Below are 22,275 nucleotides of genomic sequence, written 5' to 3' on the forward strand. Positions count from 1 at the left end.
GCATTAACTCTTTGGACGTTGCGATCAAAGTTGAACGTGGTGTCTGAAATACTTAAAAAAATTATCTCAGGAGCTCAGCAGAGCTATTCGGGACAATTGCTGTAAAATCGCAATGTCCCAATCAGCTGAGAGGATGGCGGAAGAGCCCTTACCTGCCTCCTTGCCTTCCGATCGGTGCTCTGATGTCCCCAGCCAGGCTCTGCAGGCTGGAGCAGCAGAGCACCGATAACACTAATCAGTGCTGTTCTATGGAGCAACATTGATCAGTGTATGCAATGTAAAGATTGCATGTTATAGTCCCCTATGAGGACAAAAAAAAAAGTTAAGAAATATGAATAAGCACCTCCCCTTTTACTAAAATAAAGTAATAAAAAATAAACATAAACATATGTGGTATCTCCACGTGCGTACTATAAGGTTAATTAAACTGCACACTTGATGGCGTACACGTAAAAAAAATTGTGCATTTTCGGTCACTTCATTTACCATAAAAACATTAATAAAAAGCGATCAAAAAGTCCCATCAAAACAAAAATAGAACTGATAAAAGCTAAAGACCACTGTGCAAAAAGTGAGCCCTCATATAGCCCCATATGTGGGGGAAAAAAAGTTATAGGGGGTTAGAAAAAGAAAATTTTAAACATACTAATTTTGGTGCATGTAGTAGTTATATTTTTTAGTAGTAAAATAAAATAAAGCCTACATAAATTGGGTATTCTTGTAACCATATGGACCTACAGAATAAACATAATGTGTCATTTTTACCAAATTGTGTTTTTTTTTTTTTATTTCACCCCACAAATAAGTTTTTTTTGTTTCACTGCAGATTATGTTATAAAATAAGTGATGTCATTACAAAGCACAATTGGTGACGCAAAAAACAAGCCCTTATGTGGGTCTGTAGGTATAAAATTGTTATGATTTTTAGAAGGGGAGGAGGAAAATAAAAAAGTGCACAAAATGAAAATTGGCTGGTTCCTTAAGGCAAAATCAATCACTAGGGGTTAAAAATCAATCACTAGCACTACATAAAGTGAAAGAGTAGTCCAGGCCTAAATCTGTCTATAAGTGAGATGTGGTAACCACCGGTGTATATGGCGGGACCACGGGTGTTGGGGTGAGAGGGGTGGGATCAGATGTTATTAACCCCGGGGGTCGGATGGTATTAACCCCTATGTGTTTGTGACGCCAGTGTGGTTTTCAGGGTTCTGGAACACCACACGCCCAGATTCTTCACTATCCCATGGGCTAGTAGTGAATAAAGTCCACAACCAGTTATGGGTAAATGAAGGCTTTACTGAGTAGAAGACAGATGTAATTATCTTTACAGCTAAGGCCAGAATTCCCAGAGAGGTGGCCAGTACCCAGAGGACCTTGCAGCTTGCTGGACCAATACTTGTAATACACTTTACTCTGACTTGTAATTACACTTGACTTGACTATGTGCAGGACTTGACTAACTTCAGTGACAGCAGACATAGACTTGTAGACTTACTGGAGAGACTTTGTGGCCTCCAGATGCTGAACACTTGACTCTAAGGCCTCTGGTGCTTGCTGCCTCAGCAAAGACTTTGATGTTAATCTCAGAAGAGTTTAAGAAAAGAGAGCTAATTAAAGATGGCCAACCCTTTATATAGTGGGGGGGGGGGGGGCTGGACTAAAGCCAATTGGTCAAGCTGTGGGTCATAGGTTAAGCTGGTGCTCTCTGGGAGTACATGTTACAACCAATCATATAACTGCATAACATAACATGTGACAGGCTTACTCACAGGTCCTTGAGACCTCCACAGATCCTGTATACTATCTAGACATAAGAATCCTGTCTATACTTTTAAAGCAACATACACACATTTATTAAACCAACAGGGAGACCCTGCAGGGGAGCCCCAAGGTCACTGAGGGACTCAACCTGACAGGGCCTACAGGTAGTATAGGACCATTTACCTGTACTGGGACATTACAAATAGATTATGCCCACTCCCAGTAAATCATAGCACATTTCAAAACAGGTGAGTGCCAAGAAAAGTTGTGAGCTTCTGCACAAAAATGCCATGTGCTGTCATTTGTAACTTTTTCATTTATACCAAAAACTGGCATAAATAAATTACTAAATGTACATCTAACTTGAAAGTGGTAAACACCGCACACAAACGGTTAGGTCTCCCAAAAGCATTAATAACAAAAATATATTATACTGGGAACATTACAGTGAAACTTCACTTTAATTAGTCCTGTTAAAATATTGTGGAAAAAATATTTACCATATTTATCGGCGTATAACACGCACCTTTTAGGCAAAAATTTTTAGCCTAAAGTCTGTGTGCGTGTTATACGCCGATACACCCCCAGGAAAGGCAGGGGGAGAGAGGCCGTCGCTGCCCGCTTCTCTCCCCCTGCCTTTCCTGGGGTCTAGAGCGCTGCTGTCGGCCCTTCTCACCCCCTGGTTATCGGCGCCGCTGCCCGTTCTGTCCCCCTGACTATCGGTGCCGGCGCCGATAGCCAGGGGGAGAGAAGCGGCGCCGACAGCCAGGGGGAGAGAAGGGGCAGCGGCACCCATTGCCGGCGCCGCTGCCCCGTTGCCTCCCCCCATCCCCGGTGGCATAATTACCTGAGTCAGGTCCGCGCTGCTGCAGGCCTCCGTCGTGCGTCCCCGGCGTCGTTGCTATGCGCTGAACGGCACGGCGCATGACGTCAGTGCGCCGCGCCGTGCATAGCAACGATGCTGGGGACGCACGACGGAGGCCTGCAGCAGCGCGGACCCGACTCAGGGGGACAGATTGGGCAGCGGCGCCGATAACCAGGGGGTGAGAAGGGCCGACAGCAGCGCTCTAGACCCCAGGAAAGGCAGGGGGAGAGAAGCGGGCAGCGACGGCCTCTCTCCCCCTGCCTTTCCTGGGGGTATATCGGGGTATACACGCGCACACACGCACCCTCATTTTACCATGGATATTTGGGTAAAAAACTTTTTTTACCCAAATATCCTTGGTAAAATGAGGGTGCGTGTTATAGGCCGGTGCGTGGTATACCCCGATAAATACGGTAATAATTCTCTTGTATATAAATTTCGACCGCCACCAGCTCTCTTCTGCTCTGCAAGTCACCTTTATGTTGCACTATAGATTAACAAACTGTATTTCAAACAATTATTGCACTTATCTATAGCAGCACAAAAAATAGTTTTTCATTGCACAATATTTGTGGCATCAATATGTTGCACATTGGTCCATACCTGCTGTTGTTTTCTAACGCAGTATAAAAATACAAAAATACAGAAGTCCAGATACTCAATTGCATCCACCTTCTGGTGCGCTCCTTTTGGTTGCTGTACACACTATTTAGAAGATGCGATTCTGGTATATTATGGAGTAGCATACTTCTCCAAATTGTATATTCACATCTAATGCAATATGAAAAATTAAATATGCAAAAGTCAAAGACACTAGGCGGTCTATTCAAATAATGTTCAATTGCACTTCTTATGTGTTCCTTTTTTTATTACTATGCACTACTTTTAGTACTGTGCACACTATTAGGAGATACGGTTCTGATGCGGTTTTGGTATAGGTTATTTAAAGGGTACCTCTCATCAAATAAACTTTTGATATATTTTAGATTAATGAATGTTGAATAACTTTCCAATAGCATGTTAATGAAAAATATGCTTCTTTCTATTGTATTTTTCCTGATCAGTCCTGTCAGCAAGCATTTCTGACTCATGCTGGAGTCCTAAACACTCAGAGCTGCCAGCCTGCTTTGTTCACAGCCAAACAGGCTGTGAACAAAGCAGGCTGGCAGCTCTGAGTGTTCTCCTTTGTGAACAAAGCAGACTGGCAGCTCGTAGTGTTTAGGACTCCAGCATGAGTCTGAAATGCTTGCTGCAAGGACTGGTAGGGAGACCCCTAGTGGCCATTTCTTCAAAGTGGAAAATTAAATAGAAAGAAGCATATTTTTTTATAACATGCAATTGTAAAGTTATTCTGCATACATTAATCTATAATATATCAAACTTTTTTTGATGATAGGTACCCTTTAAGAAGCATTTTTCTCCAGATTATGTATTCATATCAGGATATAAGCCACTTTAGTTAATCACCTAATAGTGAACCAGGTATACAACATGCACTATGTAATATGTAATATACAAACATTATGTGGTAAAGGTCCAAATACACCGAACTTTGTATCAGTTTCAAACTTCATATGCTATTTCATAGCCAGAATAGTAAAAAGTGTCCATTATTCCCATTTACTATATAGCGATATTCAATCAAGTGTACACCTCTCTAAATCTACACATCCTGTGCAACAATACATCAGATATTTATGCATTAATTCGTTATTCAGAGATAAAATGTGTGTTTAGGGGTCCTATTACACGGGGCGATTATCACACATATTACACAGGCAGATAATCATCCAGTGTAATAGGTCCAGCAATAAGCTAATAAATAAGCTCATCACTCTTGTTCATTGGTGGCACATTGCCCTGTGTAATAAGGGATATGCGGGCAATAAATGATAGAAGTTAAAGGCTGCACAAGAAATCCATCAATTGCTCTTACAGCCCTGTCCGCACGATAACCGAGCTGTGTAATAAGCTGATTAAATGAGCACCGATCTACCTGATCAGCACCTGTATCAGGCACCAAATAACACTACATTTAGACACAAACTGGCCTTGTTGCCTGTTGAAATCAATCAAAGGTATTTTTTCCCTGAGAAGTTTAAAAAATTTATGCTGAGCTGCAACAAGGAGCCTCTACCCTCTGCCCTATATGCAGTGCATCAGACTCCCGCCCTTGGCTAAAACCCACCCATCGTGGTATACCAAGTACAGTTCAGTCAAGCATGCATGTCTTTTCAATGGGAAAAAGTGGAATAAGCTACCACCAGACTCCACTGACGGCAGCCCATCTCCCATGTAAAAGAATGGTCAGCATGTTGAGATCCAACAAAATAAATTCTCCTTTCACCCTGACATCTACACCATAGACATTAGATAGTTGGTGTGCCCCTTCAATTTCAGCAGGTTTATCTGATTTACAGTTGATGTGTATGGGCTGTGAACAGTTTCCTTCCATGAATTAAGGTGAATGTGAGACTCGACTAGGAAAGGCCTTACTACCTATTACTTACATTTTACTAGAATCTTAAACGAAATCATTAATATTGTCAGTTACTTTATACTGACAGTACGCCCCATATGAGAAGTGTACAGACTTCCTTTGAGAAATTGTGTATTGTATTATGGTGCAAGAATAGTAACAAGATATGAATGTAAAAGAATATAAATGAAACCGCTATTTCATCCCTTCCTCCTTTATCTGACAAAGTTGTACAGAACATACTTCTTGCTCTTCAAAAAAAAAATCAAGTACAGATAACAGGCTAAGAAATGCAGAAGAGACAGGAAAAATAGTTATTTGATGTGTCAAGAGGGAACAGAAACTTTGAATTCCAAAACTCCTTGACAGAAACTTATTTACTTGCATGCTATAAGCATAAAGAATAAATTATAGAAGAGGAAATTGAAAAAAAATGATGCTTGAGAATTCAGCGCTTGTTTTGCAGACATCCTATCGTCTCAGATTAGCACAGTTACACAGATCTTTTAAGCAGCTTTATTTGTTCTGTATTTTGCTGATACTTCACCCCTAGAATACAGAACACTGCTGACTGAATAGGATATCACAGTTCGTAAAATGTGCAGTGTGCGCTATTCTCTGCTCAGCTTATTGGTAACGGTTTAAAACCTGTAAGGGAATATTTTGTCAGGATACCTCATGCTATGCTTTTCTGGGAGATCTGACTGCATTATTATAGTTTTCTAACTGGGGCATTTCCGTACTTGCTCTCAAGACAAGCATATGTTCAACATGGTCATGGAGAGCTTCAAAAAAGTCATTAAATGGATTCAGAGATGTATACATTTTAATATTTACTAATGGAAGTTTTAACTTGATCCAAAATATGTTGCGCTAAATGGAAGAATTTTTACCTCTTTACATGAACTACTTTTGAGTCACTATCAATTTTAGTGCTAAAAATTTGTGTCAAATCTATTATGTTAAAACCCTATGGACTAAACTTTGGCATTTTCTACAAGTATAGGTTTTATGGAATAACAAGAAAACCAACAAAACAGTCCAGAATATCTTACTCATTCAAAAGGCTGAGTGTGTGGCGGGCCCTACAGAGGAATTTTAATAGGAATAGATATCCTGCTTTATATATCATTTTGTGGTTTATTACTGTTATTAAATATTTCATGGTTTAGCTGGCTCCATCCAATTGTTCAAACAAATACCCGCCACACACTCAGCCTTTTGACTGAGTAAGACATTGAGGACTGCTTTGTTGGTTTTCTTGCTATTTACACTTGTTTTCTCTTTGAGCGAGAGATTTGCAGTTAAAGGGGTACTCCGGTGAAAACCTTTTTTCTTTTAAATCAACTGGTGGCAGAAAGTTAAACATATTTGTAAATTATAGAAAAAGAGACAAAAATACCCAGACCTCAAGGAAGGTAAACTATATGAATCAATTGAAGGAAACAAGGATAGTGCTTCAATTATAATAGGATATACAGATTTTATGAAAAATTTATGAAATATAAAATATTCCACCTCACAAGGGGCCCCTTGTGAGAGGAGTATACAATGACCTAAAATAGACTATCACTGGTAACTAATTAATATCACAGAATGCACTATTAAACTGGAACAGTTATAGACAAATTGCACTGAAATAGTGAAGGCAAAATATACTGATATGGACTGAAAGAGTTAAAGACCCTTGAATTGCCGGAAAGTCTCTTGGAAAACAGTCCTTTTCACTGGAGAGATGGATGATAATGTAATATTGTAACAAGTTCCTCTTAATGGATGGCAATGAAACAATGGTGTGTTAAACTGAGGAAGTATTAAAGTTCACAGTTGCTAGTTTCACTGTATCACTGTGTTAGGACAGATAACAGGCAGCTTGGTGGTACATTACCGGTCCTGAGAGCGGAAGACTCCCGTAAGGCTGGATGGATCTAGCACTTGGATGGTCACTGCAGGTGGGCTACCTCCGAGTCCCGGCGCTGGCAGGCGTCGGGGATGGACACTTTCAGAGGTGGCACTCGCTGGTGGAAAAGTCCTGCCGTGGAGACCAGGTCTGCAACAGACCGGTAGTAGACCTGTTGCAGACCTGGTCTCCACGGCAGGACTTTTCCACCAGCGAGTGCCACCTCTGAAAGTGTCCATCCCCGACGCCTGCCAGTGCCGGGACTCGGAGGTAGCCCACCTGCAGTGACCATCCAAGTGCTAGATCCCTCCAGCCTCACGGGAGTCTTCCGCTCTCAGGACCGGTAATGTACCACCAAGCTGCCTGTTATATGTCCTAACACAGTGATACAGTGAAACTAGCAACTGTGAACTTTAATACTTCCTCAGTTTAACACACCAATCATTGTTTCATTGCCATCCAATTCAAGGGTCTTTAACTCTTTCAGTCCATATCAGTATATTTTGCCTTCACTATTTCAGTGCAATTTGTCTATAACTGTTCCAGTTTAATAGTGCATTCTGTGATATTAATTAGTTACCAGTGATAGTCTATTTTAGGTCATTGTATACTCCTCTCACAAGGGGCCCCTTGTGAGGTGGAATATTTTATATTTTATATCAATTTTTAATAAAATCTGTATATCCTATTATAATTGAAGCACGATCCTTGTTTCCTTCAATTGATTCATATAGTTTACCTTCCTTGAGGTCTGGGTATTTTTGTCTCTTTTTCTAATATTTATTATTGGCACCATAGGTATAGGTGCATTACCCATTTGTCCTCGGTTGGTGATATAATTGTGAGCTGCACATATTCCTTCCATATTTGTAAATTACTTCTATTAAAAAATCTTAATCCTTCCTGTACTTATTAGCTGCTGAATACTACAGTGGAAATTCTTTTCTTTTTGAAATGCTCTCTGATGACATCACGACCCCAGTTCTCTCTGCTGACGTTATTATAATAATAATAACGCTTTATTTATTGTTGTCCTTAGTGGTATTTGAACCCAAGTCTCCAGCACTGCAAGGCAGCAGTGCTAAACACTGAGCCACCATGCTGCCCTTAGCATACATCTGCTATGCATCTGCTATGCATCTGCTATGCATGGTTGCTAAAATGGACAGAGATGTCAGCAGAGAGCACTGTGTTCGTGATGTCATCAGTGTTCCAAAAAGAAAGGAATTTCCTCTGTAGCATTCAGCAGCTAATAAGTACTGGAAGGATTAAGATTTTTTTATAGAAGTAATTTACAAATATGTTTAACTTTCTGCCACCAGTTGATTTAAAAGAAAAAAGGTTTTCACCGGAGTACCCCTTTAACCTTGTGTCTTTTAGGCTAGGCCACATTACGGAATTTCCGCCTGCAATTTGAAATTGCAGGCAGAAATTCTGCTTACTAAAATGTATAGTAGGCTGAATGGGTTTCTGTTCACAAATTCACACTTTGAAATTTGTGAAGCGGAATTTGTGAATGGAAAATCCACTTAAAAATTTCCGCCTGAAGAATGGCGTTGCTCATTCTTTAGGCGGAAATACTTGTGGAACACATTGCAGTCTATTGGAGACTGCAGTGTCCGTGAGGACCTAGCGTCGACTGATTCAGTCTGCGCTGGCCGTACTCGGAATCTCCGGGTGGAAATTTTCTGCCCTGAGAATCCGCAGTGTGAACCTAGCCTTGTTGTGAGCTCCACAACCCATTCAGTTATATTTTTATGGAATAACAGTCTGTGTGGGAATGCTGAGCAGTGTGTAGCAGATTGGCAGCCTATAGGCCTCTAATGTGGCCTAGTTGGTTCACTATAATGGTGAAGTGGAGTAGACTGCATTTAGAAGGTGTATATGGTTAAGAAAGTGCTCTATGGGGGAGATTTGTCAAAACCTGTGCAAAGGAAAAGTTGCCCAGTTGCCCATAGCAACCAATCAGATTTCTTATTTCATTTTGCAGAGGCCTTGTTAAAAATGAAAGAAGTGATCTGATTGGTTGCTATGGGCAACTCTTCCTCTGCACGGGTTTTGATAAATCTCCCCCTATATGTGCAAATATTTACTTAATAATATCAACCACATGTCCTTAAAGCATACCTGTCAGAAAAAAAAAATCTAATAAAACTGATAAAACGAGAAAAAAAATTGAAATAGTTATGCTTTAAAAGCCACTGCAAAAAAAAAGCTCCAATAGCTGGTGAGGAGTCATCACAAAACCAAAAACAGTTGATAGACATGTTTCAGATCACATTCTGATTGATTTCTAAGAGCAACTAGGGCAATGTTGATAAATCAAGCACATTAATGACAATATCCATTGACCATTCTATTTAGTAATAATATGCATGTGGATATACTGGGTAAAGGGATGTAAACATATTCAACTGCCATAACCATGAATATTAACCTTTCCATGAAATTCCTTTTGTGGTTCTGAAAAGAATAATAGCCGATTCACTGAATCTATGCCAAAAGGACAACCTTTTTTTTCTTTTGCATCCATACAATAAAATATCATGGTTAAATCCTGTGTATAAACCTGTGTGTATATATATATATATATATATATATATATATATATATATATATATATATATATATACACACAAAAATATACATAATGACAAAATGTGGTATGAATGTAGCCTCAAAATTAAGTACTTTTTTTTTCTCTATTTTAGGTTTCAGGAAAGTGTACTCGATGCCAAATAATCTGTATTAATCAAACAACAGGTGAAAAGAAGAGAGAGATATTTCAGACCCTATCGTCCACCAGAGAAGGGAAGGTTAGTATAACCCTGCAGCAATGTTAACTAAATAGACTTTGTCATGAATAAGTAGCCTTACTGATGTGGAAATCTACTGCTGTAACTGCAGAGGATCTTGAGATCTACTTGTTACCGGATTGTTACAGGGCCATGGGATGGGGGAAATGTTGTAAAAGTTTCTAGGGCAGATTTATTAATCTTTCTGAGACAAAAAATGGTTTTGTCCAAAGCAACCAATGACAGTTCAGCTTTTTCTTCTGCTTTGGTTAAATAAAAGCTGATCAATACCAGACAGTTTTTGTCTCAGACATATTGATAAATCTGTGCTTACATACTGTGACATCATTTTTAATATAGCCTAAAAGCTTTTCACGATTTAAAAGACTGCTATTTTAGACAAAAAAACGCATTTATTGAAAAGTACATTCAATTCTATGGAGCCAGGGGAAGTCATGACACACTGACACCATTACTCCCATTTTTTAAGAGTTTTTGTTAAGCCACATATATAACCCTGCCCACTGTTTAACAGTATTTCCTTCCTCTGCCTTAACCTCTTCAACTTTAAGAACAGCCTTATATATGCCCTCCAAAACAGGGGTAACGTCTGACCATTCTTTAGTTTGTCTCCAGCCATCATTTTTCCCTTTCCTGTTGCCACTGTTCACCAAGAAGGCATAGACCAAGATTCAGGAGGGACTGTGACAGGCTGATGTTAGAGTGGGGGAGCCTGCCATCTGTTTAGTTAGTACTGCTTAGCAAATACAGTCATGGCCGTAAATGTTGGCACCCCTGAAATGTTTCAAGAAAATGAAGTATTTCTCACAGAAAAGGATTGCAGTAACACATGTTTTGCTATACACATGTTTATTCCCTTTATGTGCATTGGAACTAAAGCAAAATAGAGAGGAAGAAAAGCAAATTGGACATAATGTAACACCAAACTCCAAAAATGGGCTGGACAAAATTATTGGCACCCATAACTTAATATTTGGTTGCACACCCTTTGGAAAAAAATAACTGAAATCAGTCGCTTCCTATAACCCTCAATAAGCTTCTTACACCTCTCAGCCGGAATGTTGGGCCACTCTTCCTGCTCCAAGTCTCTTTTATTGGAAGGCGCCTTTTCCCAACAGCAATTTTATGATCTCTTCACAGGTGTTCAATGGGATTTAGATCTGCATTGCAGGCCACTTCAGAACTTTCCATCCAACAGAACTTTGTTGCCATCCATTTCTGGATGCTTTTTGATGTATGTTTGTGGTCATTGTCCTGCTGGGGGAACCAAGATTTGGGACGCAAACCCAGCTTTCTGACACTGGGCTGTACAATGCGACCCAAAATCTGTTGGAAATCCTCAGATTTCATGATGCCTTGCACACATTCAAGGCACCCAGTGCCAGAGGCAGCAAAACAACCCCAAAACATCATTGAACCTCCAACATATTTCACTGTAGGTACTGAGTTCTTTTCTATGTAGGCCTCATTCCTTAGAATGATGTGCTTTACCAAAAAGCTCTATTTTGGTCTCATCTGTCTACAAGACGTTTTCCCAGAAGGAATTTTGCTTACTCAAGTTCATTTTGGCAAAATTTAGTCTTGCTTTTAAATGTCTCTGTGTCAGCAGTGCGGTCCTCCTTGGTCCCCTGCCATAGCGTTTCATATTATTTAAATGTCGATGGATAGTTTGCACTGACACTGATGCTCTTTGAGCCTGCAGGACAGCTTGAATATTTTTGGAACTTGTTTGGGGCGGTTTATCCACCACCCGGACTATCCTGCGTTGAGACCTTTCATACATTTTTCTACACTGTCCACACCCAGGGACATAAGCTACAGTGCCATGGGTTGCAAACTTCTTGATAATGTTGCATACTGTGGACAAAGACAAATCTAGATCTCAGGAGATGGACTTGTAACCTTGAGAATGTTGATAAGTTTCCACAATTTTGGTTCTCAAGTCCTCAGACAGTTCTCTTCTCCTCTTTCTGTTGTCCATGCTTAGTGTGGCACACACAGACACATAATGCAAAGACTAAGTGAACTTCTCTCCTTTTTATCTGCTTTCCAGTGTGATTTTTATATTGTCCAAACCTGTTACTTGTTACCTGTTTAAAGAAGCATCACATGCTTGAAACAATCTTATTTTTCCACAATTTTGAAAGGGTGACAATAATTTTGTCCAGCCCATTTTTAGAGTTTAGTTCCAGTACACACAAAGGGAATAAAAGTGTGTGTAGTAAAACATGTGTTACTGCAATCCTTTTCTGTGAGAAATACTTCATTTGCTTGAAAAATGTCAGGGGTGCCAACATTTACGGCCATGACTGTATATTCTGTAGTAGTGAATGAAATTGTTCCCACTATCTACTTGGCAGCCATCGACAATCAACATGATCGACATTGACAGGTTGCTGCCCCTGTTCTAGTTTTAGTTTTTTTTCTGTTGCAGAATAATTTTTTTTATAGAACTGTTATGCTAGCTATGCTAGCTGGATGTGGATCCTCTGTGTCAGCGAGGGATTGGCGTGGACCGTGTCGGTGGACCGGTTCTAGGGTTGTTACTGGTTTTCACCAGAGCCCGCCGCAAAGCGGGATAGTCTTGCTGCGGCGGTAGCAACCAGGTCGTATCCACCGGCAACGGCTCAACCTCGCTAACTGCTGAGAAGGCGTCGGACAGAAGGACTAGGCAGAAGCAAGGTCAGACGTAGCAGAAGGACGGGGCAGGCGGCAAGGTTCGTAGTCAATAGTAATAGCAGGAGGTCAGGAACACAGTAATGGTAAACACAGTAGTAGCTTTCTCTAGGCACAAGGCAACAAGATCCGGCCAGGAAGTGCAGGGGAAGTGAGGTTATATGGACAGGGAGCAGGTGGAAGCTAATCAGACTGATTGGGCATGGCACCAATCACTGGTGCACTGGCCCTTTAAATCTTAGAGAGCTGGCGCGCGCGCGCCCTAGAGAGCAGAGCCGCATGCGCCAGAACATGACAGCCGGAGACCGGGACAGGTAAGTGGCTTGGGATGCGATTTGCGAGCGGGCGCGTCCCACCATGCGAATCGCATTCCCATCGTGAATGTCAGAGCAGCGCTCCCGGTCAGCGGGTCCGACCGGGGCGCTGCATAGAGGAGAACGCCGCGAGCGCTCCGGGGAGGAGCAGGGACCCGGAGCGCTCGGCGTAACAAGAACAAAGCATGTAAATAAGCATGAAAATATTTTAGATTTTGTTTTAAGCCCTCAGGTATTTAGCGGTTCTGGGGGCTCATATGTTAGAAGCTGTCACAAGTAGCGCTGCAGCCAGACGTGCTGGCTGCAACTGTCCTCCAGCCCCGTCCTCCTGTGCTGCTTCTGCCGCCCTTCGCATCGAGGGACGCGCCCGCATGCAAATGCCGAGCTCTCACTCTCCTCTCCGCATCTCTGTCCCCTCCACTGTTCCCTGCTGCCAGCGCATGTGCCTCCCGCCTCCTAGGGCGCACGCACACCGGCTAAAGGTCCAGAGCACCATTGATTGGTGCTTGTCTGGTCCAGTGACTATTTAACCCCACACTTCCTTCCTGTCCTTGCCGGATCTTTGTGCTCACTAGTCCTAGAAAAAGCGTTCCAGTGGAGTGTTGTCTAACAGTGTTCTCAACCTCTTGCTTTGTTCCTGACCATGAGTTTGCCTCATTACCTGTGCCACGTAACACCTCAGCAGCCTGTGTGGACGAGTCGTATCAGGGTTAGCGACCTGGGTGCTGCCTGCCGCAGCAAGTCCATCCTGCTTTGCAGCGGGCTCTGGTGAAAACCAGCGGCACCTTATACTCTGCTCCCTGGTACGGTCCACTCCATCATCCACACGGGTTCAGTGGATTTACTGATCCACTGCCTTTACAGTAAGATCCGGCCATGGATCCTGTTGGGGTGCCTCTGCCTGATGTTACGGCCACCATCGTGGCTCAACAGTAACAGTTAGCTCATCAGGCTCAACAGCTGAACCAGTTGTCTGCTATGATGCAACAACTTCTTTCCATTCATCAGCAACAACAGCAGCAGCCGCAACCTGTTCCAGAGGCTCCTTCACTCCCTGCAGTTTCTTCCAGCTCTAAGCTTCTTTTATTCTTGCCTATGAAGTATGAAGGAGATCCCAAGTTGTGTAGAGGTTTTGTGACCCAGTGCTCTATGCATTTGGAACTCATGGCGGATCAGTTCCCGATGGAGCGAGCTAAAGTGGCGTTTGTGGTCAGTCTGCTGTCTGGAAAAGCCCTGTACTGGGCTACTCCTCTTTGGCATCCGGTGTCTTCTACCCTGAAGGCCTTTCTCTCTGAATTCCGCAATGTCTTTGAAGAACCTACATTGGTTTCCTCTGCCGAGACTGCTTTACTGAACCTCCGCAAAGGGGACTCTTCAGTTGGCATTTACGTGGTTCAATTCCGTACCTTAACTTCCAAATTGGCCTGGAATGATGAGACCTTGTGTGCTACATTCAAAAAAGGACTTTCTAGTAGAATCAAGGACTCTCTCGCTGCACAAGATCCTCCGTCTACCCTAAGTGAACTAATCCTTTTGGCCACTCGGATTGATGTGCGTTTTGCCGAGAGGCAGGGACAACTTCGTTTTGAGAGGGAACCTTTCCGAACACGTCAATTTCCCCCGTCTGGCACCCGTGTTCTAACGTCCTCCTTTACCGTCTCCATTGCCTTCTGCCGAAGAGGCTATGCTGGTGGATCGAACTCAGCTAACACAGCAGGAAAGAATCCGTTGACGCAGCGAGAATTTATGCCTCTATTGTGCCAGTCTGGAGCTCTTTCTCAAAGACTGTTCTTTACGTCCAACGTGTTCGGGAAACGCTTGCACCTAGGGCGCGTGGAAGAAGCGTCTCTGGGTGTGAATACTACCTCTCCTCATTTGACCATGCTGGTCCACCTCTTATAAGACATCTTTCTTTGCCTCAGCCTTTTTGGACTCAGGTTCCGCAGGAGATTTTATTGCTGCTTCCTTGGTCCATAAAGCATCGTCTCCAAGTGATTCGGCTTGCTAAGCCTTTGTATATCTCTTCTGTCAATGGAGAAAACCTTAATTGTACGGTGCTTTTCTGCACTGAACCTCTCATCATGCAAATAAAAGTCTTACATATGGAGAAGATTGAGTTCTACGTGCTTCCTCATTGTACTTTGGAGCTTCTTCTTGGTCTTCCTTGGCTTCAATGTTACACTCCGCGTCACGACTGGAAATCTGGAGAGGTCACTTGTTGGGGACATTTTTGCCAAAACCACTGTCTTGAGTCTACCCAGCCTAAGACTGTCTCTTTGCCTCCTTCTATGCCGAGCCTGCCTCTTCCTTATCAGGATTATTCAGATGTGTTCTGCGAAAAGCAGGCCCAGTCTCTTCCACCACATCGTTCCTATGACTGTCTTATTGATCTACAGCCTGGGACTACGCCTCCCCGGGGAAGAATGTATCCTTTGTCAGTCTCAGAGACTCAAGCTATCGCTAAATATATCCAGGAGAACCTCCAAAAGGGTTTAATCTGAAAATCCTCCTCCCCTACCGCTGCTGGATTCTTCTTTGTCGGAAAGAAGGATGGATTGCTCCATTCTTGTATAGATTACCGGGGATTACACAAAATCATGATCAAGAATCGCTATCCTCTACCTTTGATCTCTGACCTCTTTGATCATCTTCGGCGTGCCTATTTTTTTTCCAAATTGGACTTGCGGGGAGGAGACAATCTCATTCAAATACGTAAAGGAGACAAATGGAAGATGGACTTTAATACCTGTGATGGACACTTTGAGTATCTCGTGATGCCTTTTGTCCTTTGTAATGCTTCTGCTGTCTTCCAGGAATTCGTTAATGACATCTTCCACGATTTACTTTATACATGTGTAGTGGTGTATCTTGGTGATATTCTCAATTTGAAGAGGCACCGCTCTCATGTCCGACAGGATCTTCAGTGCCTCAGGGATAATCATCTCTATGCCAAGCTAGAGAAATGCCTATTCAAGAGATCAAGTCTCCCATTTTTTGGTTACATTGTCTCCAACCAAGGTTTACAGATGGACCCTGATAAGTTGTCTGCCTCGACCTACTGGCCTTCGAGCTATACAACGCTTTTTGGGCTTTGCCAATTATTATCGTCAGTTTATTCCACATTTTTCTTCCTTGGTCGCCCCAATTGAGGCTCTCACGAAAAAAACTGTAATCCCAAGTCTTGGTCTCCTGAAGCTGAAGCGGCTAACATCTGCATTTGCCTCAGCTCCAGTCCTCTCAAGACCTGATACTGAGAAACCCTTCTTTTTGGAGGTAGATGCTTCTTCCGTAGGAGATGGTGCCGTCTTGACTGAAAAAACCCTCAAAGGGCAAAACTGTAACCTGTGTTTTTTTCTCCAAGACTTTTTCGCCTGCAGAAAGGAACTACTCTATCGGGAACGCCTCGCTATTAAGCTTGCCATTGGAGGGTTCTTCTCATCCAGTCAGCATCTATACGGATCATAAGAACCTCTTATACCTTCAGTCTGCTCAGTGCCTGAACCCTCAGCAGGCTAGATGGTCACTTTTCTATTCCAGGTTCAACTTCTTTATTCATTTACGTCCTGCGAATAAGAATGTCAGAGTCAATGCCCTCTCTATGTCCTCTGATGTGTTTGGGCTGGATTCCACTCCACGGCATATTGTACGACCTGAGCATTTGATTTCTGCTGCTCCTGTTGACTTCCAGCATGTTCCACCTGGGAGATCCTTCGTGCCACCTCAATTGAGACATAGAGTTTTGAACTGAGGACATTCTTCTTTACTGGCTGGACATTCAGGAGTACGGAAGTCCTTCCAGTTAGTCTCTTGGAATTATTGGTGGCCACACCTAGAACGCAATGTCACAGATTTTGTCCATTCCTGTGTTATCTGTGCTTGTGACAAGACTCCACAGCAGAGAACCTGCTGGACTCTTACAGCCTATGCCTATTCTGGAAACTCCCTGGTCTCACATTGCTATGGACTTTATCACTGATCTGCCACCTTCCTGTAACAATAAGGTCATCTGGGTGGTTGTTGATTAGTTCTCTAAGATGGCTCATTTCATTCCTTTACCTGGTCTTCAATCTGCTCCTCAGCTGGTGAAACACTTTCGCCTACATATCTTTTACCTACATGGGCTTCCCACTCACATTGTTTCGGATTGCAGTGGGCAATTTGTTTCAAAGTTCTGGCGGGCCCTCTGTTCACGTCTAAAAATCAAGCTGGACTTTTCTTCAGTTAATTATCCTCAGACCAACTGCCAGGTAGAAAGAGTTAATCAAATCCTGGGAGATTCTATTTGTCATTTTGTCTCGTCCCTACAGGATAATTGGGTTGATCTCTTACCCTGGGCAGAGTTCTCCTACAACCACAAAGACTCTGAGTCCACAAAGACGTCTCCATTCTTTGTAGTCTACGGTCATCTTCCTAGTCCTCCTCTATCTTTTCCAACCTCTTCTGGTGTGCCAGCTGTTGATTAACAAGTTCGAGATTTCATGTCCATCTGGCAGGAGACATGGCGTTCTTTGCTGCACGCCTCCTCCAGTATGAAATCTCAGGCGGATAAGAATAGAAAGCCTCCTCCGACTTTCTCTCCTGGCGACAAGGTCTGGTTCTCGTCCAAATACATCCATTTCAGGGTTCCCAGCTACAAATTGGGCCCTCGATTCCTGGGACCATTTGAAATTTAGCAAAAAATGTATACGGTTTCATACAAGCTCCATCTGCCTTCCTCCCTACATATTGAAAATTATTTTCACATCTCTCTTCTTAAGCCAGTTGTTACCAATGGTTTTTTGAAAAAATATATTGTTTCCACTCCCGTGTCTGGTTCTTCTGATGTCTTTGAAGTTAAGGAGATTCTTGCAATGAAGACCATAAGAGGGAGATGTTATTTTCTAGTGGACTGGAAGGGGTTTGGTCTGGAGGAAAGGTCCTGGGAGCCGGAGGAGAATATTTTGGACCATGACCTGGTCCAAAACTTCTTAAGGCCCAAAAAGAGTCGGAGACCTAAGGGGGGAGGTATTGTCACAAGTAGCGCTGCAGCCAGCATGCAAACACCAGGCTCTCACTCTACTCTCCGCATATCTGTCCGCTCCACTGTTCCCTGCTGCCTTAGATTTAAAGGGCCAGTGCACGATTGATTGGTGCTTGTCTGGTCCTGTATCTATTTAACCCCACACTTTCTTCCTGTCCTTGCCGGATCTTTGTGCTCACTAGCCCTAGAGAAAGTGTTCCAGTTGTGTGTTGTCTAACAGTGTTCCTGACCACGCTCCTGTGCAGCCTGTGTGGACGAGTCGTATCAGGGGTAGCGACCTGGGTGCCCCCTGCCGCAGCAAGTCCATCTCTCTTTGAAGCGAGCTCTGGTGAAAACCAGCGGCACCTTAGACTCCACGCCCTGGTACGGCCCACGCTATCATCCACACGGGTTCAGCGCATTCACTGGTCCACTACCGTTTCAGAAGCTCTTGTGGTATTATCTAATTTTAAACAATACTTTTTCTCCTGATAGCATCCTGTGGAGGAAATGTTTCTCACATGAAAGGTCCTTTGACAATGCCACTTGGGAAGCATCTGGCTGGTCCCCATTTCTCCATAGCAGCACCTGTTAAAATTAATTTGCTATCCATGTAGTGCACAAACAGTCTGGTTCATCCACAGGGACAGCCACACTGTACATAGGGCCTTTAGTCTTCTAGTACATCCGCACACTTCCTAATCTTAATAGGTTACAGGAAAAGTGGATGTCTAAACTAAGAAGAGGCTCTGTTTTCATGAGATCATTGTAGTAGACACAAATGCTCGTATTGTTACTTAGACACTACATATTGTTACTTAGACACTGTGGTAATGGTCAAGCAGAAATCTGCACCATTGACACACCCCAAAACAAACAAGATAAATTCCACATAAATACTGCAATACCAGTTTTAGATGTTGCTTTACCAATGCAGTTTTATATATTGGAGTAAATGAGAGAAATCATGATAAAACAGCAACCAATACAGTATGGTAAACATTTAAAATGAATAACGCCCTGAAAACTGTTATAAAAGGGGTTATCCAGGAAAAGTAACACACACTCATTTCTTCCAAGAACAGGACCACCCCTGTCCTCAGGTTGTGTGTGGTATCACAACTTGGCTCTGTTACGCCGAGCGCTCCGGGTCCCCGCTCCTCCCCGGAGCGCTCGCAGCGTTCTCTCATTCGCAGCGCCCCGTACCTGACCCGTTCCCCGTCTGTGTTGTCCCGGCGCGCACGGCCCCGCTCCTTAGGGCGCGCGCGCGCCGGGTCTCTGCCATTTAAAGGGCCACTGCGCCACTGATTGGCGCAGCAGGCCTAATCAGTATTCTCACCTGTGCACTCCCTACTTATACCTCACTTCCCCTGCACTCCCTCGCCGGATCTTGTTGCCATTGTGCCAGTGAAAGCGTTCCCTTGTGTGTTCCTAGCCTGTGTTCCAGACCTCCTGCCGTTGCCCCTGACTACGATCCTTGCTGCCTGCCCTGACCTTCTGCTACGTCCGACCTTGCTCTTGTCTACTCCCTTGTACCGCGCCTATCTTCAGCAGTCAGAGAGGTTGAGCCGTTGCTGGTGGATACGACCTGGTTGCTACCGCCGCTGCAAGACCATCCCGCTTTGCGGCGGGCTCTGGTGAATACCAGTAGCAACTTAGAACCGGTCCACCAGCACGGTCCACGCCAATCCCTCTCTGGCACAGAGGATCCACCTCCTGCCAGTCGAATCGTGACAGTAGATCCGGCCATGGATCCCGCTGAAGTCCCACTGCCAGTTGTCGCCGACCTCCCCACGGTGGTCGCCCAGCAGTCGCAACAGATAGCGCAACAAGGTCACCAGCTGTCTCAACTGACCGTGATGCTACAGCAGCTATTACCACAGCTCCAGCAACAATCTCCTCCGCCAGCTCCTGCACCTCCTCCGCAGCGAGTGGCCGCTTCCGGCTTACGATTATCCTTGCCGGATAAATTTGATGGGGACTCTAAGTTTTGCCGTGGCTTTCTTTCGCAATGTTCCCTGCACTTGGAGATGATGTCGGACCAGTTTCCAACCGAAAGGTCTAAGGTGGCTTTCGTAGTCAGCCTTCTGTCTGGGAAAGCTCTGTCATGGGCCACACCGCTCTGGGACCGCAATGACCCTGTCACTGCCTCTGTACACTCCTTCTTCACGGAGATCCGAAGTGTCTTTGAGGAACCTGCCCGAGCCTCTTCTGCTGAGACTGCCCTGCTGAACCTGGTCCAGGGTAATTCTTCTGTTGGCGAGTACGCCATCCAATTCCGTACTCTTGCCTCCGAATTATCCTGGAATAATGAGGCCCTCTGCGCGACCTTTAAAAAAGGCCTATCCAGCAACATTAAAGATGTGCTGGCCGCACGAGAAATTCCTGCTAACCTGCATGAACTTATTCATCTTGCCACCTGCATTGACATGCGTTTTTCCGAAAGGCGTCAGGAGCTCCGCCAGGATATGGACTTTGTTCGCACGAGGCGGTTTCTCTCCCCGGCTCCTCTCTCCTCTGGTCCTCTGCAATCCGTTCCTGTGCCTCCCGCCGTGGAGGCTATGCAAGTTGACCGGTCTCGCTTGACACCTCAAGAGAGGACACGACGCCGCATGGAGAACATCTGCCTGTACTGTGCCGGTACCGAACACTTCTTGAAAGATTGTCCTATCCGTCCTCCCCGCCTGGAAAGACGTATGCTGACTCCGCACAAAGATGAGACAGTTCTTGATGTCTACTCTGCTTCTCCACGCCTTACTGTGCCTGTGCGGATATCTTCCTCTACCTTCTCCTTCTCTGCTACGGCCTTCTTGGATTCCGGATCTGCAGGAAATTTTATTTTGGCCTCTCTCATCAACGGGTTCAACATCCCGGTGACCAGTCTCGCCAGACCCCTCTACATCAATTCTGTTAACAATGAAAGATTGGACTGTACCGTGCGTTACCGCACGGAACCTCTCCTAATGTGCATCGGACCTCATCACGAAAAAATTTAATTTTTGGTCCTCTCCAACTGCACTTCTGAAATTCTTCTTGGATTACCATGGCTTCAACGCCGTTCCCCAACCCTTGATTGGTCCACAGGAGAAATCAAGAACTGGGGTACTTCTTGTCACAAGGACTGTCTTAAATCGGTTCCCAGTACTTCTTGCCGTGACCCTGTGGTTCCCCCTGTATCCGGTCTTCCTAAGGCTTATATGGACTATTCTGACGTTTTTTGCAAAAAGCAAGCTGAGACTTTGCCTCCTCACAGGCCTTATGACTGTCCTATTGACCTCCTCCCGGGTACTACCCCACCCCGGGGCAGAATCTATCCTCTGTCTGCTCCTGAGACTCTTGCCATGTCGGAGTACATCCAGGAGAATTTAAAAAAGGGGTTTAATCTCAAGTCCTCCTCTCCTGCCGGAGCTGGATTTTTTTTTGTGTCCAAAAAAGATGGCTCCCTACGTCCTTGTATTGATTACCGCGGACTTAATAAAATCACGGTAAAAAAACGCTACCCCTTACCTCTTATCTCGGAACTCTTTGATCGCTTACAAGGTGCCCACATCTTTACCAAACTGGACTTAAGAGGTGCTTATAATCTCATCCGCATCAGGGAGGGGGACGAATGGAAGACCGCATTTAACACCAGAGATGGACACTTTGAGTATCTGGTCATGCCCTTTGGCCTATGCAACGCCCCTGCCGTTTTCCAAGACTTTGTTAATGAAATTTTTCGTGATCTCCTATATTCCTGTGTTGTGGTTTATCTGGACGATATTCTGATTTTTTCTGCCAACTTAGAAGAACACCGCCAGCATGTCCGCATGGTTCTTCAGAGACTTCGTGACAATCAACTTTATGCCAAAATGGAGAAATGTCTCTTTGAATGTCAATCTCTTCCTTTCCTAGGATACTTGGTCTCTGGCCAGGGACTACAAATGGACCCAGATAAACTCTCTGCCGTCTTAGATTGACCACGCCCCTCCGGACTCCGTGCTATCCAACGTTTTTTGGGGTTCGCCAATTATTACAGACAGTTTATTCCACACTTTTCCACTATTGTGGCTCCTATCGTGGCTTTAACCAAGAAAAATGCCAATCCCAAGTCCTGGTCCCCCCAAGCGGAAGACGCATTTAAACATCTCAAGTCTGCCTTTTCTTCTGCTCCCGTGCTCTCCAGACCTGACCCATCTAAACCCTTCCTATTGGAAGTAGATGCCTCCTCAGTGGGAGCTGGAGCTGTCCTTCTACAAAAAAATTCTTCCGGGCATGCTGTTACTTGTGGGTTTTTTTCTAGGACCTTCTCCCCGGCGGAGAGAAACTATTCCATCGGGGATCGAGAACTACTGGCCATTAAATTGGTGCTTGAGGAATGGAGGCACCTGCTGGAGGGATCAAAATTTCCAGTTATCATATACACTGATCACAAGAATCTCTCCTATCTCCAGTCTGCCCAACGACTGATCCCTCGCCAGGCTAG

At 44.1% G+C, this 22,275-nt stretch overlaps 1 protein-coding gene across 2 annotated transcripts in view; it reads left to right on the forward strand.

Annotated features, from left to right (window-relative positions):
• MOCOS (molybdenum cofactor sulfurase) overlaps positions 1–22,275 on the forward strand; it is a 400,707-nt gene that overhangs the window by 371,152 nt on the left and 7,280 nt on the right. For both annotated transcript variants that reach the window (XM_056520778.1, XM_056520779.1), the window contains exon 14: positions 9,717–9,821. In XM_056520778.1, coding sequence (XP_056376753.1) covers positions 9,717–9,821 — 105 coding nt within the window. The remainder of the gene's footprint in view (positions 1–9,716; positions 9,822–22,275) is intronic.

Source organism: Hyla sarda, chromosome 5 (genome assembly GCF_029499605.1).
Source record: "Hyla sarda isolate aHylSar1 chromosome 5, aHylSar1.hap1, whole genome shotgun sequence".
Classification (NCBI taxonomy): domain Eukaryota; kingdom Metazoa; phylum Chordata; class Amphibia; order Anura; family Hylidae; genus Hyla; species Hyla sarda.